General features: G+C 34.0%; 2 protein-coding genes across 2 annotated transcripts; one reads left to right on the top strand and one right to left on the bottom strand.

Moving 5' to 3' along the window:
• The first annotated feature begins 1361 nt into the window (after positions 1-1361).
• On the top strand, positions 1362-4646 carry LOC133196687 (ferric-chelate reductase 1-like). Its single transcript, XM_061332544.1, has 4 exons — positions 1362-1569; positions 2338-2563; positions 2703-2782; positions 4284-4646. Exons 1-4 carry the CDS (start codon positions 1362-1364, stop codon positions 4583-4585), a joined length of 816 nt encoding a protein of 271 aa, XP_061188528.1. The 3' UTR covers positions 4586-4646.
• Positions 4647-10704: 6058 nt separating this feature from the next.
• LOC133197672 (activated CDC42 kinase 1-like) lies at positions 10705-21028 on the bottom strand. The gene is made up of 13 exons (XM_061333800.1): positions 20718-21028; positions 18852-18981; positions 18189-18386; positions 17433-17585; positions 16469-16654; positions 16113-16204; positions 15647-15773; positions 15322-15465; positions 14999-15093; positions 14808-14902; positions 14528-14624; positions 12994-13067; positions 10705-12783 (listed from the first exon to the last, which is right to left on the bottom strand). Exons 1-13 carry the CDS (start codon positions 20816-20818, stop codon positions 10796-10798), a joined length of 3480 nt encoding a protein of 1159 aa, XP_061189784.1. The 5' UTR covers positions 20819-21028; the 3' UTR covers positions 10705-10795.
• Between the last annotated feature and the right edge of the window lie 4798 nt (positions 21029-25826).

Here is a 25826-nt window from a genome sequence, read left to right on the forward strand (position 1 = left end):
GATTTAAATCGAATTCCATGAAAATACTTTATTTTCCACATAAATTATATTAGAGCCGTAAAGTGCGGAAAAAAGAAAGTTGAAATTGATTATGACGTCATAATAGATCTCTGTGAAGCAACAATACTGATGACGTCACAATAGTGTTTCTAAAACAGATACTTTAGCGCTATTTGTAACTGTGACGTCATAATGCGTATGACATAATAATGCCATATATCCCTTGAGTATTAGAAACATGAATTTTTTTATAAAGATATTTCTTATTAACCGGTATAAAACATAATAAAACAAATATAGCCTTTTAATTCGGTACAATTGGGCTCGGTCCATGTCTATATATATCTAGAATTTGACATCATCAATAGGCTATTGTGATAATAATTGATCATGTGATTTAGTATGAGCCAATCAGACAACAAAAACAAATGCATTTTTATTACATTCGACTACGTTGTAAATAATAGTTAAGAAATATATCTTCATTAACCAAAAAATGACAGAGTTGTTTCAAATTTTATCTAAGTCATAAAGTTTATTGCGATATATATATATATATATATATATATATATATATATATATATATATATATATATATATATATATATATATATATATATATATATATATATGAAAATAAAAAATAACAAGGCAACAATGTCAGTAAAACGTAAGCGCTTTCATTACTTCTTCAGACGTTTTACAATTCAAAACAATTCAAACATGTTTGAATTGTTTTGAATTGTAAAACGTCTGAAGAAGTAATGAAAGCGCTTACGTTTTACAAACATGTTTGAATTGTTTTGAATTGTAAAACGTCTGAAGAAGTAATGAAAGCGCTTACGTTTTACTGACATTGTTGCCTTGTTATTTTTTTATTTTCATATTAATTACCGGACACTGTGATATTTCTTTTCATTTTTTGGATATATATATATATATATATATATATATATATATATATATATATATATATATATATATATATATATATATATATATATATATATATATATATATATATATATAAACAAGTCTCAAGTCTTTCTAAAATATACAATTTTTTGAAGTTCTAAGTAATAGTAAAATTAAAACGTAACGTATAATTTTCTAGTATTCATGAAAAGCTGCATATTTATACACGTAATAGACAGCATTATGAAAACAAATGCTGATAATTCCAATTTTCTATTGGCTAATACAGACAACAACGTATATGCAGAAATACACACGTGACAAGCGTTTTGTCAGAATGTCCAAATAAATAATAACTTATGGTCTATGCATTATTGCAGTCCAGTCCCAGCCTGGTGTGTGTGAAAGAGTGTCGACTGGAAGCTAAGCTCGTGTAACAACTAAAATGTGTTTCGTTGGATTAGTTTTGAGCTTTCTTTTGGTTAAAACTTCGGTTGGATATCCAGATGGAGCTCCTGAGAGAGCGTGTTTTTTCATGATCCCCCGACATACTCATCCCCAATCAAACAGGCCAATATTCAAACAAATGGGAGGATCACCCTATAATATTACTGTTAGTTCAGTCACTTACACGCCTAACAAACCTTTAAGGGGTAAGTATTGATCCCAGAATCAGTCAGCTTTATATTTATATAATTTATATTATATTCATATTTTTATTTATGGATTTATGGGAAGAATCCTTGAAGTAATATTATATCTATTTTATGTTTGTGCGTGTTGTATTCTTCTGTTTACCCCATTCTGTATGCATATTTGAAAGCAGGGTTCTTTGATTTTCTTTAATTTATTCAATTTGTTATGAAGCAGCATCATTTTGACTCAGTAAAACCTTGGGTCTTTATTTGCGATATTCATTGATTTAAATTAATTTGACAACGAATTCAATAAGCGTTGCCAGCATCAGAATAATCGATTTCGAAATTTCATAGATAATTAGTAGATCTAACAAGCATATTCGTGAAGAAAAGAACATTGTCTAATAAAAAATAATCACAGGGGTCAAACAAGGCGATCGGCTTTGACGTTCAGTGTTTTTGTTATTTGCTTGAACACGAAGTTGACGCATTGCTAGCCTACGCATGACATTATCTTTGTTTCTCCATTCAGTGATCAGTTTATTGTTTATGGTCCACTTAAGCGTGCAAAAATACCAGGCTAAAGCGTGCGATTATTGCTCAGCTGTGCACTCATTCATTGTTGAAATAAAGAAATTAAGAGAGTATGAGCGTGTGTATTAAGGGATGTCCTGAAATTCTTAAACAAATATATCCAGGAAGTAAAACACAACTTAAATGATAACTGAATAAGATTTTCTGGATAATTTGAGTCTCCCTTTGAAGTAAACATTATCATTGTAGTCACGATAAGTGGTGCCCCGTTCAAGGGATTTTTGATAGTCGCTGGGGAGGAAGGGTCGAAAGACTGGCCCACGGGACAGTGGTACACAGAGAATGACGCAGCTCGTCCTATGTTCTGTTCGGGTAACAACGATGCCATTACGCATTCCAATTCCAGATGGAAGGACTCTATAACACTGCTGTGGTATGGACCAACCCACTCGACCGCTGATATGATTCAGTTCATGTAAGCCTGCATTCAGTAGCCGTTTTCTTATGACAACATTTCACAAAAATCTATCTTGGTTATTAGTAACTGTAATTTGAATTAACAACAGTTATCACATGTAATAGAATGTGTAATAGGATATATTCTGTTGTTTTAGAGCCACGGTGGTGACAAACAGAACAACATACTGGACAGAGATCAGATCGCCCAGAATCACCATGGACAACGCAGCTCAAGGTGAGGCCGCTTATCTAGGATAAATTAAACTATACGGGGGATTTTATTTTAACATAACATATTGGTTCTTTGCTATGAAGTCATATATACATGCTTAATTGTTTACAAATACTTTATAATTCTTATTTTTATGGAGCAGCTTTTTTTAGAAAGTAAATTTGTCTATGTATTTTAAAAGTCCATGACACTATCATGTCTCAGGGTCACTCCAACCGTTCTGTTCTTCTCAGGGTGATTGTTTTGTTGGTTTGTGAGTATCATATTAAGGTGGGTGTAAAAATAAGTTTATTTACAAATATTTCATTTTCAACATAGGGTACCAGCTATTTTGCCAAAGGAAAAACGCTCAAAGATAACAAAGTATTGCTGAACAGAAAAATGGGGGGATACATGCAAATAACGTACATAAATTTATCTAGCCTAATAAAATAACAGGAATGCTCGCTTTGATTACAAAATGAGTAATACGTTGAAGATCTGCATGTAAGGGAGATCATTCTAGCTGCGTAAACATACAAAGTACCAAGATCTCGTTCGTGTACATTGTATTGAGGGTCCTTTATTAAAAAAAAAGCCCGAGGATTTTCATTCAAGAACATCTTTCTTTCATTACCCTTGTGTTATATTAAAAATCTAAACCTTGATTCAAACTTATCTATAGCTATAAGCAAGTTTACATTAAGATTTAAACTTTTAATGTAACACTTGTTCCAGTCTAAGGCTAGAAAGGGGGGGGGGGGGTATCGTGTATCTATCGCCTCAATGCATATTTAGTTATGTAATTTCATTTCAGAGCAAGAATATGGTATGGTGTGTGCAATGTACATGTGTATAAAAGCTTTTAATTGCTTCAGGCATGTAGGAAGAAGAAAAGTCTAAAAATATATTTAAAATATAAAGCATATTCAAGTAGGCGAGAGCAGTACTTAATTATCTCAAAGACAGATATCATACATATATCTATACAACAAAATATCCAAGTAATTTTGGGACATCCTTCAAATTACTCAATCTGCTTTGAAGGATTTTTTTAATACTGCATCACATGATTATACTCGATTCGCTTTGGTTGTGTTCTTGCTTCGGTTGGAATCGCTGTATAGATGTGCATGCATTCAATGTATTCTATCAATATTTTATTTCCTCGTATATAATCTTGATACGTGTCATTCTTATGAGGTATCCTCAGTAATGATGTCCATCATGGCCCGTGTGTAGAAGGTGTCATCATATCAAATTTTATGACAATTCTATGCAGTAATGCTGTCAATACGATTTGTGTTATTATTTCCGCATAACAATTTCTGGAAGAATTTAAGCTTTGGACCATTGCTAAACGTGCATCTAAATTTATTTTTCAATGAAATTATTTTTTAAGTATTTTTAAAAACGACATACTCCGTCATGTGTGAATATAATAAATTCTTAATAGTAATTTTTTTAAAGATTATATAAGAATTTTAACGCATATCAGTTCAATTGTATTCTTTTTAACTAACAGAGGCCCAGGCCGAGTTTAATCCATTCACTGCCGCGATGTCAAGTTTCGGATCTCCAGGACTGGACCCATGGGGATACCCAACAACGGATGCCTGGGGCTGGGGAGGGGGATTCGGCGGAATGAGCCGGGGAGGAAGACGTTCTAGTTCCTCTGGGGGAGAGGGGGCGGCTGCTGGAGAAGCCGCCCCGGCAGGAGAAGGTGCAACACCTTCGTCAAGAAATCGATGGGGAAGTTCTAGAATGAATTTCGGAAGATCAAACTTTTTCAATCCATTTTCTATGTTCTGGAGAAGGCGGAAATAAGCAATAGATAGATACTTAGAAAAGACATTTTGCCATCTAAACCAATTCTGCTGAAGTGTTACCACGAGTATGGTTCCCTTGTGAAATATCTTGATGAGCGTGGTACCGAAAAAAGGGAAAGAGCCCAAAAGTTTGCAATTGAGACCGATACTTTAATTTGAGATTTCCATATATTCATGTACATTGTATCATCTGACATCTGAATGTTTTTACATTCACAATACAATATCACCCACGTGCATATATATATATATATATATATATATATATATATATATATATATATATATATATATATATATATATATATATATATATATATATATATATATATGGCTATACGTAATGGAAATGGAAGGTTGTGTATGTGATATTTACATAAACGAGTTATACCAACGAGAGGCCTTGCTTTCTCGTGTAAATTTTATTTTGGGACGGGATGATAAAAAAAAAGATCTTGTCGGTTAAAGAAAGGGTAACCTTTTATTTGTGTTTTGAATTATTATAAAGTGTTTCCTCGAGTATATTCCAGAAATACTACTATTTTGTTAATGATATGTTATCTGTCAGAGATTAATATATGGCTAATGCGATATTAATTACACTCTGTGTAAATGTGTGTTTTATTTATTATCTGTCATGTTGCTTATAAGTAAGTACATGTATGTATGTCAGAGGCTGTTAATATTTTGTAAGATACTTGGCAAGTACGCTCTGTACATGGAAAATTAATTAAAGCATGTATATCTGCAAGTTTTGTTTGTAGTTCAGTCTATCATATTATGTTAATTACAGCTTAGATAACCATGATAGTGACCAGTATGAGAACTTTATGTCTATAACAACATAGTGCACTTTTAATAAGTACACACAACTTACATAACGTGTCAGAAACATTACTATTAAGAGGCATCACACAAATTTATTAATGCAGAGTCAATGTAACAAACTAAGTACGATTACAGCACATTATGGTCAACATTGCAGTCTATAAAATGGCAATAAATCCCGCCATTCGGTCAGTAACTCGACACGGGGGAATCTTTTCTCGGCCAGTCGGCGTCATTCGTCACTCGGCCCATGGACGCGGGCTGCATGACAGACCAAGTCCTAGTATAATTATACCTTCCGTCAAAAAGCTGCTCCGAACAATATTATATAAGTATTTTATGCCCATGCGGTCGTATCATCGTTCGTCGACTCTGCGCATAATTGTGTCATTTAATGTAGAAAAAGTGCCCCTATCTGCACATCTCTCGGTTATGTGGTTCTGTCCCCAGGCTCTGTAGAGTTTAACTATTCAATATTAATCGACAAAACTTCAATAATCGTCAAAACTTCACTAAAGCACTAGATAAGTGAAATAAAATTATTGCTTGTCCTGGTTAAGTATCAATATTTATTACCCAGTGATGTAAAATGAAAGAAAAGGGGGGGGGGGGTTATACTACTTTATACTATTGAAAAATGTTCATTGAAAGGCTGGTTCCCCTCCCCCTTCTTGTTGCAGTATAGTTAAATGACGGTAAACAGGACGTTGATAATATAATATGTTAATAAAATATGGTTGATAAAAAAAGTTGGAACCTAACATCCCAACCCCGAAAAGGATTTTGGAGAATTAACATCCCCCCCACCCCTCAACGGAATAATAGGATTTTTGTGAATCATCCTTTTTTCCTTCTTTTCTGCTTGTCCAATTTTTCAGATAAGTTGTCCTTTTTTTTTTCTGCCCCCCCCCTTCAAAAACGACACTACGTGCTTGCAATGTATTTCTGCGACACACAAAATTTATTTGACGATAACATGTGGTTCAGTATGTGTTAAGAATAAATTATCGATACTGTAACAAAACCAAGACCGGTAGGGTTAACAAAAAAAAATAATAATAAAATTTTTAAAAACATAGGTAATCAAAGATTACGAAGCTCACCTCGACGAATGTTATCTACATGTAAGGCAAATTTCACATCATATTTTTTTTCTAGTTAGGGTACATCCCAAGATCAATATCCATGCAAGTTTGATTTAATTATAGACCTGCTCAAAAAACTTTTGACCTGTTTAGTAATCAAGAAAATTTTGGTCAGTTCCAACATCCAAAGCAAGTCTGGAAGTTTTCATCCTTAGATGCACCATCTATGCAAGTTTAATCATAACAGGCCATAATTTTATATAGCTACTCCAAAAAAATTACCCTGGTCACTCTTCTGGAAAATGTACATCAGATTCAGAATCCAAGGCAAGTCTGGAAGTGTCCATCCCTAGATACATCATCCATGCTAATTTGGTTAAAATATGGCTAAAATTCACTCATGTGGAAAATCTAGGTCAGATCCAGCATTCGAAGCAGGTTGGTTAGTGTACATCCCTAGATGCATCATCCATGAAAGGTTGGTCCAGGTAGGGCTTATAGTTACTTGGGAATGAGACTACTCCTAAATCTAAACCTGGTCTCACATGTGGAAAATCTAGATCAGATCCAGCATCTGAACAAGTGTGGTAGTGTCCATCCCTGGATGCATCATCCATGCAAGTTTGGTCCGGGTAGGGTTTATAGTAACTTGGGAATGGACCTGCTCCTAAAACTTTAACCTGGTCACTCATCTGGAAAATATAGGTCAGATCCAGCATCCGAAGCAAGTTTGGTAGTGTTCATCCCTAGATGCATCATCCATGCAAGTTTGGTCAAGGTAGGGCTTATAGTTACTTGGGAATGGACCTGCTCCTAAAACTTTAACCTGGTCACTCATCTGGAAAATCTAGGTCAGATCCAGCATCCGAAGTAAGTGTGGCCATGTCCATCCCTAGATGCATCATCCATGCAAGTTTGGTCAAGGTAGGGCTTATAGTTACTTGGGAATGGACCTGCTCCTAAAACTTTAACCTGGTCACTCATCTGGAAAATCTAGGTCAGATCCAGCATCCGAAGCAAGTTTGGTAGTGTCCATCCCTAGATGCATCATCCATGCAAGTTTGGTCAAGGTAGGGCTTATAGTTACTTGGGAATGGACCTGCTCCTAAAACTTTAACCTGGTCACTCATCCGGATAATCTAGGTCAGATCCAGCATCCGAAGCAAGTGTGGTAGTGTCCATCCCTAGATGCATCATCAATGCAAGTTTGATCCAGGTAGGGCTTATAGTTACTAAGGAATGGACCTGTTCCTAAAACTTTAACCTGGTCACTCATCTGGAAAATCTAGGTCAGATCCAGCATCCGAAGCAAGTTTGGTAGTGTCCATCCCTAGATGCATCATCCATGCAAGTTTGGTCCAGGTAGGGCTTATAGTTACTTGGGAATGGGACTTGCTCCTAAAACTTTAACCTGGGACGCCGACGCTAACGCCGACGCCGACGCCGACACCGACGCCGACGCCGGGGGTATAGCATAAGCTCATCTCGACTTCGTCGAGGTGAGCTAAAAATACAAAAGAAAGACAATTTAACATTACCAAGTCTTAAAATGGGCCTAATTTATAGAACTTGCGTTCATCGATAGAATTTGGTTATAACCTACTTTTGAGCCTGTTTAAACTCTAATATCTGTTTTTAGTTACAGCCTAACTAGAAATTTTTACATCTTTGTGACCTTGTCCTGGGTATAGAACCCCGTGACAGACGCCTTGCTCGCATGACCTTGGTTCACGTACATGTATTTGTAGCGTTTTTGCTCACGAGCAATCGTTGTGTCAAATGTGAGCTGCTAAAATTTCTGCAATACGTAACTGTGGTACAGACCACAGGCATTTGGGGGATGGACCCCCTCCCCCTTTTCCAATTGTTTTTTCCTTTTAAATCTTGGATCGACACACCTTTTTTCTTATTTTCGTATTCTAATATGCACTATATGTTATCGATAATGTAATTCTTTAGTTTCAATAAGCTGTTTTTAAATATATCATTTTCGACCGATACATAAAAAGAGAGCTCTCTTTATGTAGTCGAAAATGATATTTTAATAACAGCTTATTGAAACAAAAGGATTACATTATCGATAACATATAGTGCATATTAGAAAACAAAAATAGAAAAAAAAAGGTTTGTCGATCCAAGATTTAAAAGAAAAATGGAAAACCGGGGGGAGGGGGGGTGCATCCCCAAAGAACCTGTGGTGCAGACAAATATTGTATAGATTAAATGATACAAATGTATTTAAATTTTATAAATCAAATAACTCAGGACCCCCCCCCCCCCCCACACACACACACACACTCTGGATCCACTCCTGCATTGTTCATTCTAAAGCTGTGACACATGGAAAGGTAATTCCTTTCACACTCCAAACCTTTTTTTTCTTTTGCTTGAGGGCTTAATATTGTAATATTTCTGCAATTCTTCAGTGAAATAATATTTTCTTTTAAAAATAAATACATGTTCTAAGTTGTACCAAAAGGCAATGAATTTGTATTAGGTACCATAATTTACCCTGCATGGAGTGAATTCCCTTGCAATGCAAAACTATATTGAGATAAATTGTTACAAAAATGAATGTCATACAAACTTGTGAACAATGCTAAAAAATCAGGTAGTCCATAATTTTTCAGTTTTATTATTCTGTGGTATGTCTACATATTGATTTGTAGATTATCACTGGCCGCGTATTTGACATTAAAGTTGATAAAAACATGGCAGAGATAATAATTAAAATCCTTAAAGAGCAGAAACTGTCAAAATATACTTCCTCATAATATCAATTTTTAACAATATCACATAAATTTAAATTATTTTTCAAAAATATACAACATTAAGTACAAAGGACTAATCCTTCATAAATGTGACTCTACAAACTTTGTGTAGTGATGCTGCGAGGTGATTGTACCATGGGCATTTGTGGTAAGACATAAAGATAGTGAAGTTTAATGTGTAGAAGAGATTGGTGACATGGAGATACAAGGTTTCAAGAGGTCACCCAAGTATCATGACTTTCCTAAGTTATGAGCAACTTTGCCTCACCTGGGACTTGAACTCTGGACCAGTGGCATGAATTTTACTAGTCCAGGATTTTTCTTCATTATAACACTGCACGAAGCTAACTAGTTGGTTTGATTCTCAGGAGCAAATAAATTTTAAGATATACATTTTCAATTTATAATCAATTTTGCCCCACCCTGGACCTAACAACTTTAAACATGGACCTAGGACCACAATTTTGTTAGTAAGCTAACTGCTCATTATAATCATGCAAACACTTTGCCTCTTAATGAAAGTGTGAAGAAAAAACAAACTGTGACCTTGAAATTCAAAAGTTTTAGAATCAGATACAGTATAAAATTAGGATGAAACTTGTTCAGTTATTTCAGAGAGGAAACTCAAAATGTTACACACTTTAAGATTAAATGTTAAGTTTACAAAATTTGAGCTCAATTTTCCTCAATAATGTTTACATTTTCAAAATCCTGTATCTCCAACCCATAAAGAAGGACAGGGATAACCATTTTATCAAAAATACAGAAAGAAGACACCATAGTAATAGGTCATCTTAGTGACTCAGGTAAAAATTTAGCAGTCTGTCTAATTGCCAAAAAAGAAAAAAAAAGCAGTTTCAGCTAGGTACATGAGCACTTTGTACAGGTTACAGTAATAGAATGTCAGGTTGATGTGATTTGTTTGATCTATTTTCAATAAAAAGAAAATAACACAAATGATAAATTATTAAAAAACACAACTAAAAATGAACGATATTTATAAAATAAATTCATTCTGAGGGTATGAAAACTAATCAACCAGAATTAAAGTATCAAATCCTAGTTAATTATACATGTAGTTAATGATATATGGGCACAAAAAACATTATCTTTGGTATTCAGGTGAAAAAAAAATTAACAAAAAACTTCTGCATGTGTACATTTTTAAAGTTATTGTATCCACTTAAGATATATATGTATATTCAGGTATCACTATTTGCATTCTTACTCAAATTTTACTTCTTGGTTAAGCATATTTTTCTTTTCTGTAAGTTCATTTCTTTTTTCCTTTATTTATTGCATAACAAAAATCATGTACTGGGATGTCCTTTCATATAAAAAAAAATCCCTAAAAAATTTATCTGAGTTATGTAAATTCTGAGTTCTAAAACATCTCATCGAGTCATGCTCTGATAAAAAAAAAATATGACATGTATAAATAATAAATTTATATAATTTCTAAACACTAAACATGACTGGCAATAAATAAGATGGCTGACTATGAATATATATTGTGGCACAATGTTAAACTGTTGACTCGACCGATTTTCTCCTACTTCGGAATTCATCCAGCAGTACTGAGCTTGCCAGCTCTAAGTTCCAATTCAATGCTTGTAAAAGTCGTTCACAGTCCTCTCGCGATGTCAGACCAAGTCGAAAGAGCTGCTCTGTTTTCAGGTATTTCATAGCCTCTTTTTCGTCCCATGCTGTCTGACACAATGCTGCATGGCATTCTTCATCAGTCACTCCTATTACACTATTCTGAACCAGCAGTACTTTATCCCTGGGAGATGACGACATAAAATTGGGTTCCACTGACTTAGTAGAGTTTGGGATAGAACGGGGCACTGTTCTATTATTAGTTTTGGATTTGCCTAAATCATTGGATATTCTCCCAATGGGTTTCAACCCAGTCATTCCAGACCAGGACATTCTGTCCCCATTTTCAAATTGAGTTTTATTTATTTGTTTGCTATTTGATATCTCAACATCAGATACATTCTGATATTCAGACATTGTATGTGGTCTCTGTTTCCTATGATCAAGTTGATTTCCATCTACAGAGAAAGGTCGAACAGCAGCAGTGTTTGTACGATTATTATCACATCCCTTTGGTGGGATCAAAAAATAGTGAGTAGAGCTTATTTGTTTACCATCCTGAAGAACAGGAAAGATTCTAGCTTTTTCATTCTTCTTTTTTAAAGCATCTCTTCTAGAATCCAAACTGTTTGAAAGATAATCTCTAGGAGGCAATGGAGGGGGTTTTTCCAGGTTTTCAGATTTCATGAGACGGGCTGTAGCTCCTACAACAGCGCCCTCTTCTTCTTCTTCCTCATCATCAAAGTCTGAATCAAAAAAGTCAAATTCATCATCAGATGTAGCACTAGGCGGAGCATAATTTTGATTAGCACTTGAACTGGTTGGCATGGTAACATTGCAGACGTTTTTAACGTCATTTGTATCCATCTCGTTTGGTACTTCATCATACAATGGACCACTGTTTTGGTTGAGGGAGTTATTTATCTTAAATAATCCATCATCTGATGAGGACACTTTAACATTGCTGGAGAAAGAGGGAGATTGTAAACTTTTGATATCATTTATATTTGTCTCGTCTGGTACCTCATCATACAATGGCCGACTACTGTAGTTCAATGAGTTCTTAGTTTTATGTAATCTGTCCTGTGATGAATGAGGTTCTTCTTCGTTAGGAACCTCATCATACAATGGTGCAACATTGCTGTAGTGCTTTTCCTTTGAAACTCCAAAATCAGTCATTGCATCATTTAGCCAATCAAAAGCTTTTTCAGTAGTTTTCTTGTTCACTTTAGAATACACATTTTTGTCATCCTGGTGTAAATTGTTCTTCACATGAACTTGACTTCCTGTGACATAAGTTCCTACATTAAGTTCATTAGTTCTGCACTGATGTAATGGATTATTGCCTAATTGTTCTTCTATCTGACTCCTCTTAGCTTCAAATGACTCCGACTCTGGAGGTCTGTTGGGATGAGTTTTCTCAGGTAAAGGCAAACTAAAGCTTTGAGTGACAATGTTATTTTGTTTGTCTCTCTCTGTAGACATTACACTATTTTGATTCACAGTCTGAGGGGTTATTGGAATTGGGGAGGGTTTCAAGCTGTATGTGGACCTCAGTGAGAACCTCGTGTCAAATGGGTCTACTGGTGCATTAGAATCCTGAATCAATGGTTGGTCCAACTGAGCACAATTATCAGATGATGTCAGTGTATCAAATAAACTCAGCGTATTTGGTACTGGCTTTTTCAGAGCAGTACAGAGTTCTGACTCATCACTGAAGTCAATAAGAAGACTCTCTTCAGTATTATTTGCTGATTTCTCTTCTCTCTGAGGATTTGGAGTGGCTCCTACAACAGCTACAGACTTTGGTAAGGTTGAGGGGTATTTTCTCTCTGGAAGGTCATGGTCCACTTCATTGACAAACTTAGAGTAACTAAATTGCTGCCTGGCACTTAAGCTTTGTGTCAGCTGATCTGAGAAAAAAAGAGAGAACATTTTCACATCCTGCTGTCCATTTCTTCTGCGTACATTATTTTCAGTGGTTGGAACTTTAATCTTACTTTATCTTCTTTAAACACAATGAGGGCAAAATAATCAATCATCAGTAATACAGATCTGAATGTAGAGTACTGAATCAAGCTGGTTTATATCAATCTAAGTATATGTAGACATTATATACTAACTTTTCTTGAGCTGTTTAGAAACCATGTTAGGTTTGTGCAGATCTGGTGGTTCCATTGGATTTCGTAAGTAAACCCTGTAAAACAGTTGTACATCACTAATTCTGAGAAGGACAATATTAAAACTCTACCCTCTGCCCATCTGCATCAAAGCGTGAGGGGTGTCTCATGGCTGTGTGTTAACATGGAAGTTAAATGCCATTAAGGATATGTGTGGAATAAGTGTAAATTGCTTGGGGTCTGCAGCATTTTAGTGCTCAGACTCCCTCTACCTCTATAAAAGGAGGAGAGACTACAGGTTGGTTGGTGTAAAAGTTCTAAACCAGGTAGCAAGCCAGAGACAGGGTGAAAAAGCTGTGCAGCTTGTGTGCCTAGCCACCATGTGTGTCAGGCATGGGGTTCCATGGCACTTGCATCTAAGCGAGGCCACTAGTTTGCCCATTTGTTTATGGTATCCTAGTTGTCTCCCTTGACTCCTACAAAATTTGCGGCCATTTCCATCCAACATTTTGTGCATTGTACTATTGTGATATGATTGCTTAATAAATTCATGAAAGGTTAAAATTGGTGTTGTCAATTCTCAACAGTGGCTGGAAGACAGTACAGTATAACAATATGAGAAGGTAGAGAAAGCAAAGCCATGGTTGGCTGCAATATTCAATTAAAATGTATTGGTTTCTCCCTCTAATACTGTCGGGTACCTACATCTTGATGTAGGGTCCAAAAAATAAAGAACTGAAATTTCAAAGCATTGAAATGTACAAGGGTTGATCCAAAATAATGCCACAAATGCTATAAAATCTTAAATAACAAAGTTTGACATACTAATACCTCTTTCTATTTTGCTTTTTGCCTGAAAATTTCTTTCAATTATATAAAATACTTTTTAAAATATTAAGATAAACACGTTGGGTTTAGTATATTGCCACAAGGCAAGAATGTTACCGATGTCATTATGACGTTACTTTTCGGCACCTATTTTCAATTCATCCTCATATCTTTTTAACCTCTCACTTGCTTCTTTTTAATAATCTTAACTACCATTTTGCTATAGACTGTCTTGTTTTGAATTGTAGAATTAAAATTATTTGAACTTTGTCCAAATGTTATTTCTAAATTTATTCCATTATACATAAATCTTATGTATTATCAGATTCCAAATGAGTGTCGAAGAGAAATGCCATAACGACCTCGGTACATTCTTGCTGTGCGGTGACAGATGAGACCCAACATTGTATTTATTTTAATATTTTATGAAGTATTGTATATATCCAAATGAAAATTTAGGGAAAAATTCAAAACAGTTAGAGGTATTAGTAGATAAAGTTTTGTTAAAAACTTTCGATTATTAAAGATTTTATAGCGGTTGTGACATTACGTTTGGATTAACCCTCGTATTTGAATTTCTGTTCAAATTTGTAATAGTGTCTTTTGAGATAAAAAAAAATCTTACAAATAAAAAAAAAAATTAAGAAGATTTGAGTATTCCAAAAAGAAATCTGTTATTGTATAAAAATGGCCTTACAGTGATACTCACTCATCAATAGAGGCTGGATCACCCCAGGATTTCCCACCTGGATCCCCATGACCAGTGTGAATGAAACTATTTTTCAATGGCTGACTAATGTCATTTCCTGTACAACATCATACCAGTATTGTGTAAATAACTACTAATATGCAATAAGCAGCTAATTATTCTTGATTATTTGAAACTGTGAATGAGGTTTCTTTCTAGCAAAAAATCTATCAAAGATGACATTTCTTTATATGAAACAGTTTTACAAAGGAAAACTCTGATACGAGTCTGTGTATCTGACCTGCTAGTTTGCGCTGGGGGTCCACGCAGTGGCGAGGGAATGTCCCCACCTCACACGTCCTCTTGTTCTGACCTTTCCACCAGTAACAATCAGGTCTACACAGAAAATTCAAATATGCATGTGATAATCACTGATCGAGTCAGAGTACATGTAGGTCAGTAAAGTTTTGTAAATTAAACTACATTGCATACCTTCCGTCTATAACTGTGACCATATCACCCTCTGATATCTCTAAATGATCCTTTTCTACAAATTCTGTAATAACTTTAACGTCTTGTGCCCTCATCTATAATGAAAATTCAATTTGACAGATTAACACTGGCATTCAAACTTGAATGTTATATTGTTGATTGTTTTGAACTGAATCAAATATGTGTGTTTTTTAAAATCACAACATAGACAAACTAATAACTTTTATTGGTAAAATGAAAGCAAATTTCATGATTGGTAAAAGTTTGTAAAGTTTTTTCAATGAATGATAAAGACATCTACGAAAACTGTACATAATGCCTACCTCGCACAGAAAGTCCTTAAGAGCCTGAAAAGTTGGCCTGTCTTGAGGTTTGAGGGCCCAGCACTGGGACATAAGAGTAAATATATCAGCTGGACAATAGTCAGGCTTAGGGAGTCTCTGTCCTTCCTCTATCATTTGTAAGATCTACAACACAAATCAAATAAATTAGACTCTATCATTTAAATAAATAATGTTTTGATTTCTGGGGAGCAAAAAGGGTGAGAATTTACAATGAATTTTTTAAAAAAAGTTTCCCTTGAAATATGATGCAAAGAGTAGCCACTGAAAATTGTCAAAGGGAGTGAGGTCTTTCAAAGAAAATTACCTGGGAACCATTGTAACCCATCCAAGGTTCAGAGCCATACGTAAACATCTCCCATAATGTCACTCCAAACATCCAAGTGTCACTAGCGTGGGAAAATTTACGGATTTTCAGGCTCTCTGGTGCACACCTACAACAAAATATTGGCACTTTAAACAGAAGTTCAAATAACAAGATGGATTTTTGAAAATTTTCAAAATATTTACATTTCAGATGACTCAATTACAAATCATTTATTAAAAAATCAATTTTAAAAATGTATAAATATCTTCTTAACTGTTGATAAAGATAGATTATGAATCTTACAAATATGCAAGCCTAAGCAAAATATGCAACCAATTCTATTTCCAGTACTCACAAATTATTTCAATCATAATATGCAGTGAAAAAAATTATCACTTGGTAAGAAAATTCAAAACATTTGTAAGACAATGTTAAATTTTGAAATGTATAGATAAGCTATGTGTACCAGGCAAATGGGACTTTCTTTGTTTCTGACATTGTATAATGGTCCTCTTGATGTGACAAAGCTCGCATTAATCCAAAGTCCCCTATCTTAACCTGCAGATACAGAGAAAATATACACACATATTACATAGTCAAAACAAATTATTGTGCATCTGTTGGATTATATTTTAAAGTAATCAATTACCATGTAATTTGCTCCAACTTTGAATTAAAAAACTTCTAGTATCAGTTATGATGAAAATTTCATGTTGCCAATACTAGTAATAATGGGGGAAAATACTTCTTCACATAAAAGTACAAGTACGTTATGTCATTACTTTACTCAAAAAACAAGACTTTACTTTATATTTCTCATACTTTCTGTGGTGAAGCCAGAAGAACATTACGACAGGCCAGATCTCTGTGGATGAAGTGCTTGGATTCTAAGTAACTCATTCCATTGGCTATCTGTATGGCGAGATCACACATGGTAGATATTAGGAGAGTTGTCTGCTCTTTCCTTAGGTGTTCCAATAAAGACCCTCCAGGGGCTAGCTCTGTCACCTGTTAAATACAGGTATACATTAAGTACTGTGTTAGGAAAAGCAGAAAAATTACAATAAGGTCTATGACAACATTTGAATCTTTTTTTCATAATAAAGTTTATGTCATGTTAAAGCCAGTAGATTTACTGGGTAAAAAGTTACAGTATTGACAGATGTGCCTATACCGCTTTAATTTTGGTTTCACTTTCATATATGTTTTGCAAACTTTTCAGATTTTATTTCAACTTAAAACTGCTAATGGAAAGCAATTTCTTTTACACTTGTAAACAGGCTGTAAAATAAAGAATTTGATCTTCTTAACTTCCACAAAAATTTGTTTAGATGCCATACAGACCTTTCAATGTCTTTTTTTATTCTATTCCAAACCACATGTATGTAATAAAGTGAATAAGAATGTCTGCCACAATTAATATATTATTTTTGACCAGAAAAACCTCAATGCTAATCTTATTCAATCAAAATTTATATTGATTATTTCGTTGATATCAAACAATACTACATAAACAACCTAGGAAGTCTATAAACACAGAGTAATTAATTTACATGTATATGAAAATGGGAAATGCAAGCAGAATTTTAAGTTCACCATTTGTAATCAATATCCTTTTCATAATATTTCCTTACAAATCACATAAAATGCAAGCATTAATGTATTCTAAACAGATTAAAATTATAAATGAAGATTCTGAACAGAATAAAATATTAAAAGTGGAGCTACGTGTAAAACATGAGTATTTCAGAAATATGACACATTGTTGTCAAACTCTTAATCATACCATCATCAGTGGTGAGGATAGGACAATGCCATAAAGCTGTATTAGGTTCGGATGATTGAGACTATGCATCGCATTCACTTCCTTAACAAAGTCCTCAAACGCTCCAGACTGAGCGAGGGCATCGGCTCGTAACACCTTCACAGCTACCTTCTTCTGTAAAATAATGTAAATATTGCATATATATTTACATTTTAAATCTTGCTTTATGATGTTATCTGCACTCTGATACTTAGACAACTTGTCTCATGAAAATAATATACTTATTTCCTGATTTAAGTATATCTCAAAAAGTAAGAGATTAGGAGTCTAGAAACAGTGATTTTATCTCAATTATCTTACAAATACACTTCTCAATGTCTCATCTAACTCAATAGGCTTTAATGTATGTCAATTACAACATTTCAAAATACATACAATTAAGTCACTTTACAATAGAAAGCATACTTAAAAAGTATATTGTGAAACCCACTTGAGAATTTCTGTACCATGTTTGTGATTTTTCTTGCATTTAATGTGACATGGATTTTATCATTGTAAGCTATAGCTAGTCATTGTAAGAAAATAATGACAGGAAATACAGAGCCTTCGAAAAACGTGTCAAACAAATATACGGTCAACTTTCTCATTGACCTTGATAGATCTGACACTGACTGTTACCATAGACCTCGATCTCGAGAGACCTGAATCACATGAACCCTCCATCACTTATCTGATGAATGGAGCCCAAAGGATCAAAAAGCCAAATAAATGGCCTACCTTACGACCACTAGGGGTGGTCCATTCACCCTCCCGTACCACGCCAAATGATCCATTACCCAATTTTCCCCACAACATTAGCTGTTTTTTATCAATGAGGCAAGTTAATGACTGTTCTCCATAGTGTTGTGGAAATGAGGAGGAGGAAGAAGATTTTGTTGCATCCTCTGTCATCCTCTTAGCTGTTCCTGATAGAATCTGTAAAAAGAATGGTCATCATAAAGACAGAATCTGTAAAAGAATGGTCATCATAAAGACAGAATCTGTAAAAGAATGGTCATCATAAAGACAGAATCTGTAAAAAGAACGGTCATCATAAAGATAGAATCTGTAAAAGAATGGTCATCATAAATGTCAACACACTAATTCAAATTAACATGAATATAGACAGAGGTTTTTCATAGTACTGTATCTATTCGCAGGTAAATTCTAAAACACAGGTATATATATATATATATATATATATATATATATATATATATATATATATATATATATATATATATATATATATATATATATATATATATATATATATATATATATATATTGCCCACTGACATGAAACATTATGATGAAACAGAAAAGTATTCTTTGTCTGCATTTTCTTTGGGTTCCATTTCAAAAGTCATATATTAACCAATCTATAAGAGGAATCCTTACTTTGTCTAGTATTTTCGGTTTTTTACTGGCTCTCTTTTTCTTGACTGCGTCGAGCAAACGTCGGATGGCTGGTTTTCCCATACCGATCTTCTCCAAGTCTTCTGTCTTGACATACTCAAAGTGAGAGAGTCTGAAATTTAATGATCAACAAAATACAGTTGTTGCTAGTAGTTGTATAGTGTCCACACTTCTGTAGCACTTAGACCTCTTGTCTTGACTCTCACTAGAATAATCTTAAATCAGTTCATAACAGGCCCAAAGGAAACCCTCTATCTAAACCTTGAAATCTGACCAGAGGAGTGGAGTATCTGATATCTACTAATCTTAAGCCCTTAAGAGCAATTAAATTTTCATTTTATGATGCAAGATTAAATGAACTATAACTCTATTAATGCCAGGGTATACTGACTTTGGCAAAAATACAAGGAGTCAGGTTTTCGGTCCAAGTGTTACATAATACCTGAACTCTCCTTTCTTGCTGGGAATTTTCATAGGCAACCTCTTTTTCTCTTGATTTTTTGGTACATTACCTGGCAAGATTACTTGATGCTAGAGGAAGGTGTCAATTAAAGGTAACAGCAGGCAGCTATCATACAATACCTGTATAATTACCAATGAACACTGAATTCACAGGAACTATCCTCTAGATATTACACACCTGTGTCCAACAAACACAATCACATACAGTCAAAAGTCATTTCTGTAATACTCTTAACTAAGAACAGAAAGCACCTGTTTAAAATCTGGCATCTCCAAATATGGCAGATCACTCAACTAGCTCGATCATTAATTCTTTTTATCCATCCATTGTTTATAAATAAAATACCAGACCTTTAATTCTTCAGAGTGCAAAATGATGATGTAACTGTACATACTTAATGTCTGTTTACAAACACAGGTGTCTATCCCTGCTACCTACATTACCTTTTTTACCTATATCCACCCACACTTAGGATTGGTAGGCCAAGTTTACACCTGATTTGGTGATTAATCTGCGGTAATTCCAGACTACCTAATATACTGTCTAATACCCCTGGGCCACACATTAAAACACGGTGTGTATTTTCAACATTCATTCAACTAAGACCAGCCATAAAGAAGCATTTCTGCAGTATCAGTAACTAAATAGCTTATTCCGTTATTGAACTCAGCATATACTGTTCAACAAGTACTCTGGTATACCTTTCACAATACATTCCCTATCCAAGCTGACATATTTTGAAAGAATTTCTTTTTTAAAATTGACCATATTAAAACCAAAATCTTTCTATTACCTTAATTCTTTCATTAAAACCCTTTATTTACTATTATTCAATAATTCAAGAAATCAAGAAATGATTTCAGGTACTTATGACATAAACGGTTTTCTATGTCTAAAAAAAAAAAGATAGTTTAATGTCCTTGATTTGCCTTATTACCCAGTAAACTAATATTAACTTTTGTCATATATATTAACACAATTATGGTCCTTTTTATGATATCTGAAAACAACTTAAATCAAAGACAGATCTTTAAATGGTCGTTCAGATTAAACCAACAAAATTGGCTATTCGTGATTGTGAACAAAGGCTCTATATATCTTCTCATTTCAAAACATCTAGAGAAAACTTTAATCCCCATACTAATTCACAAAATTTATTCCTTGTTCAAAGGGTTACTCTCCTGGAGTCAACATACATCATTTATACAAGAAGTATATATATACAACAAGGAAACTATGAGAAAATTAATGCTTGGATACAGAATCACTTAATGAAGCATACAAATTGTTCACTTCTTTCACATTACTGAGTACAATCTGTATACACCCTGGACACAATGCTCTCATTAAGTAAATGCATTTATAACTTAGCAGCCTCCACTTACTGTGTAACCTGTAGGTCATCTCGTAACTTGGAGAAGAACTGTCCGAGTTGTACTTCGCTGAGGAGGTCATACAGCCATTCCCTGCTATCCTCCTCCTCCATCGCTGACACCGAGACCTCGGGACACAATCCTGGTCTGGAGATTACGGGGGGAGCTTTAACCCTCCTCTCTCACTGCCATGCCTTTCCAGTTTATAAAAACAAAACAGTATTTGACATAGTATGGATTGTACTTCCTCATGTAAACATATCCAAAGGGTTACAGATTTCCTGAGTTGATCAGGGCTTTCCTGTTATCAGACTTCCCAAATGTTCCATTATGCCTTGAAGAGAATGAATATAAAATGTCTTAAATAAATACTTCCTATGAAGAACAAAGAGTACAAAGACTCTGCAACACTCAACCTTCTACATAATAATAAAAGACATGTTAAAAGACACTGTCTCACTGTCTTTAAGAATAAAAACAATAATTTTTTTCATTGAAGTTTCAACTATCTTGCAGTGGTCTACTTACAATATTCAATCCGTATCATTTAAGATACCTCTTTAAGATAAATATTAATAATTTAGTTTATATAAGGCCATACCTTGAATGAAGGCTGTGAAATCATTGAATGTTACATTTTCAATATGCTTACATTAACTGTTATCTTAAAGTACAGGCTTTCCCTATAAGGAAATACCAGTATCTACAGAGCACAATCTACAATGGCAGGAACTTAGTCCTGGCTGCATATTAAGATACTAAAGTACTTATATACATGTATAAATGTGCTGTGACCCTTTTCTCAGTAATACGGGCCCCTTTGAAAAATACTACCAACTTCCTACCTATAAATTTCTAAATGAGTAGACAAGAGATGAATCAGATATGGATATAATCTCCAGAACATTTTTTGTTAAATAGTTCTCTTTCTGTTATAAGTTGTATATTACTGGGATTTACTTGTTTCAGTGGGTGGACATTTATTGACACATTATGTCCCTTTAATTTCTTCGTTGTTCTGAGTTGTACACAAACATTTCTTCTTTTTGACACAATAAATATCCCTACTATAACTGTTACACGACAATTCACTGATGTAAAATGCCAGCATATAAACATGACCCATTGATAACCAGGTTGTCTTGTGTTACATTGTACTTCAAACTTTTATACAAGCATTATTTCTTCTATACACCACAGTGACCAGAGATGTATGAATGTCCCTGTATAGACTCACACACTTTATTTTTATCTTTATCTTTTAGAGATATCTTTTAAAAGAACTTATCTCCCATAAAGCCATTTCTGTAAATGTAAATGTTTACATACCTTGTAAACTAATAACTAGAACTAATGACTGTACAGTTTTTTTTTTTTATTATTTCTCAAAAAAAAATTCTGTTGAACATATGACAAGAACTTAACAAGGTTACAGACATATGACAGGACCATAGCCATTCGCAAATAAACTAATACATGTATAAAAAAAGTCATAACCCTATATAAAATAAATAAGAAAAATTCCTCCACACCAAATACCCACCCCACCCATCAATCTCCAGCTGATAAAAAAAGCAACACTTACCATTTTTTAATTACATCAAAAATCAGAAATTATTGTTTATACCACGAGTTGATCAAATTACGATACAATAGAGGAACACTTTCTGTTCAATCTCCAATTCTCAAAAGCAAGTTTCCTGGCCAAACTAAAGTTAACAGGAAACTATTCATACACATTATGAAACATTCATTGACAAGATCTAGTTTTCCTATTCTTCATTGATCTGTAGTATTAAGTTGTTTACATATCCATATTATGTCAGTGTGACAAAGGGTAAACAAACCTTGTTCAGATAAACAAGTGATGATCAGCAAAACTTATTATTACAATGAACCTTAACACAGGGCAGGTGTAAAACATATAATTACAATGAACCTTAACACAGGACAGGTGTAGAAAAGTCAGATCCGAGGCAGTTATGATATAAAGTCAAGGTAGCTTACATTTCCAGTACAAGTATAATCCACTGAATATTAAAACAGCTGTTTATATTCTCCACAATTCTAATATATCCCCCAGAATGTGATATATTGGAAACTCTGCATCATCACGATCATTCAAAATTGTAGTACATCATTCTGTGTTAGACAAATTGTGAAACATAATATAGAAGCAGTCCCTCTCAATGAGTCATTCAACTCTTAAGAAGTTGATTTAACCATGCTAGCTGTTGAGATCCAATTTAGATGCTATTAAGACAATAAACATAGAAAAACATGTAGATGACAGTTACTTGCACTTTTAAACGGCCATTTCAGAGATCTTAGATATCTGTAGAACTGCAGGGCACATCATTAACATTCAAAACATTCGCATAACAACATGTTTACAGGCTGAATCAGTAAGTTCTTACATTTTCTAATGACTATCAAAATGTCATGATATTCCATAGATTAAAATCTGATAGCAGCAATTAATTCAAGAATTCATGTGCTTTGCACTTTTTTTTCTACACAAAAACATATGTATTATTTTCTAAAACATACAAAAATTTGTTGTTGATTCAATGGAAGTAAACTTGGTTGTTCATCATATGATGGGAAGTGACTCAGATAATCAGTAAATTAATGGATCCTCCCCCCCCCCCCAAAAAGGAAACATATAAATAATTGCAGATTAATTCTCCTAGGTAATGAAATAGTGATCACTTGGACAGAACAGGCAGAGGCTTACAGGAACTGCATTCAATTCGATTTTTTTTTTCAGTACAGCCTATTTGATAGCCATCTGGACTGTGTCTGTAGCCTACAGAAATGAACAGTTAACAAAGAAAACAACTTTAGACCCTATAGCACAATGAAAATATTTGATTGCATATGTTTATCATACTTATATGGGAAAAAAATGGCAGTTTTAGTTTGTGGTGTTCCAATCATCGATTATAATCGAAAATCAGTCGATTGCTGGCATAATCCAAGCACTCGATTACAAAATTTTTATTCCAATTAATCGGGTTCATAATTTTTTTATTTTACAAGCATAATAGTTTTTAAGCTGAATCTACCAGCCGCGACTTATCTATGAACTTATCTGAGTATCGTAATAGTGCAGACGAACAGATGATTGTCTTCATACTCGGGTAACAACGCTCGTTCCCGGGTATGGACGTACTCTGAATTCTACAAAATGAACAAAGAACCAGATGGACCACCATAGAAAATAGTTATTCACCCATTCTTACCATTTCATAAACTAAACTGACAGACTTTGTAAATGTCCGATTATAATTGATAATTAGTTAGTTACAGTAGCCGGATCATCGATTATAAAATTCTTACCGATTCCCATCACTAGTTTTAGTCAGTGTCAATATGGTTTATTCACTCTCACTATCTGCAGGGACTTTTTTATTCAGCATATTCTTCATAAATGGAAAAAGGGTGTTCTTCCAAATTTTCAGTGAAAATAACACTTGTTACTTTCACAGTGAAAATAACACTTCTAAGAAAATATCAAATGGATACATTTACAGTATTTCACTTTTGAAAATGTTGTAAAAATTGATAGTATCATAGGATATAGACATGAATAGACATGAATCAAGAATGACCGTGACTTTGGAGATATTACCTGAAAGAGGCCAATATCCACACTCTCGGTTAATTAACATGATTAATAAGCAATAATTGTGTAAAGCACATGATCATGCAGTCTCATCTCATTTCATTTGATAATAAGTACTGACCGTTAGAAGAGATGAGTATAAAATGCACTCTTCTATACTTACAAATGAATCATTTTTGCAAATAAACTCAGAAATGCACCAAAGCTCATGCTTACTCCTCTTATATTTTACACTACATCCATACATGTATAAAGTAATGTCAATGAACTACCAGTACACATAAATTTGGCTCACATCTAGTAATTACTGTAAATTGATTTAATTAAAAGACAAAAATTTTCTCTCCTTTTTTCATAAAAGCTGAGCTGACGTGAAACATAGAAATTTGGGTATACTTGAATCGTTTGATTGACAGTGATGAAAAATTTGATTGCATGGCCACACTTGTGCTGGGTTTCATCTAGTTTTTCATTGAAGATTAAAAATAGGTCATCTTATCAAGCACAGAACAAATTCACTGGTATAAGTCATAAAATACTAAATACATATGCCAGATCTGATCTTTTTATTTAGATGAGAGTGTGCTAACAACAGCTCTGCTAACAAGTTTATTAGTCTTACTAACATCACTAAAACTGGCTTTGCATTCTATCTGTCTTCTTATATAATGCTTACTGCAGGATTTCTACTATACTTTGTTTATACAATGCTTACTGCAGGATTTCTACTATACTTTGTTTATACTTGTAATGCTTACTGCAGGATTTCTACTATACTTTGTTTATACAATGCTTACTGCAGGATTTCTACTATACTTTGTTTATACAGAGTTATGTATATATGTCCTTGCTTGGAAAGGAACTCGGTACCTCTGGCACATTAGTCAATAGCTCTAATGACCAAGCTAAAGCTTTTATACCACTGAACTGAGATTCAATGTAGAAAGCTTTTTATGATATTTCCAACAAATTCAACAGTGAAATTCAGTAAATTTATCTTGTGAATAAAATTGATATTTTCACTGTGAAAATAACAAAATCACTTCAAAACTCTCCTTCCCCTTCACTAGAGTGTATACAGGGCTCCACATTAATGCTTGTCCGCTTGTCCGGTACCAGTGTAAAAAAAATACGGACAAGTGAATATTGCTGGGTACTTGTCCGATTGGACAAGTGCATTTTAATGTAAAGAAGTCTTTAAATAATAAAAAGAATGACTGTTCAACGTTTACCGGTAGTTCAAAGATGGAAGCAGTAAGTACATAATACCAAACTTCCATCCCGATATGGATCACTATGTAGTTGAGTTCACACTCAATCAGGATCGAAGTTCACTAATTGCATACTACTATAAAGGCATGGAATTTACGAAGATTGGATTCTGTTTTATGTTGACAGTCCATTTATGTTGTTGTTAGGACAGAAAGTCTAGATAAAATTTTGTGTTATGTGTTTGTTGTATTTATCAATAACATCATGAATCAATGAAGCAC

This window comes from Saccostrea echinata, unplaced genomic scaffold (assembly GCF_033153115.1).
Source record: "Saccostrea echinata isolate AGI-Se365-2 ecotype Australia unplaced genomic scaffold, CSIRO_AGI_Sech_v1 ptg000030l, whole genome shotgun sequence".
In the NCBI taxonomy this organism is placed as follows: Eukaryota; Metazoa; Mollusca; class Bivalvia; order Ostreida; family Ostreidae; genus Saccostrea; species Saccostrea echinata.

What these genes read in the sequence shown, in the direction of transcription:
- LOC133196687 (XM_061332544.1), top strand. Translation starts at nt 1,362, where the DNA reads ATGTGTTTCGTTGGATTAGTTTTGAGCTTTCTTTTGGTTAAAACTTCG. An exon ending in GCCTAACAAACCTTTAAGGG is followed by an intron (nt 1,570 to 2,337) that starts GTAAGTATTGAT and finishes TTATCATTGTAG; the next exon opens with TCACGATAAGTGGTGCCCCG. An exon ending in CATGGACAACGCAGCTCAAG is followed by an intron (nt 2,783 to 4,283) that starts GTGAGGCCGCTT and finishes TTTAACTAACAG; the next exon opens with AGGCCCAGGCCGAGTTTAAT.
- LOC133197672 (XM_061333800.1), bottom strand. Translation starts at nt 20,818, where the DNA reads ATGGAGGAGGAGGATAGCAGGGAATGGCTGTATGACCTCCTCAGCGAA. An exon ending in GATGACCTACAGGTTACACA is followed by an intron (nt 18,982 to 20,717) that starts GTAAGTGGAGGC and finishes ATTAAATTTCAG; the next exon opens with ACTCTCTCACTTTGAGTATG. An exon ending in TTCTGGCTTCACCACAGAAA is followed by an intron (nt 16,205 to 16,468) that starts GTATGAGAAATA and finishes CTGTATCTGCAG; the next exon opens with GTTAAGATAGGGGACTTTGG.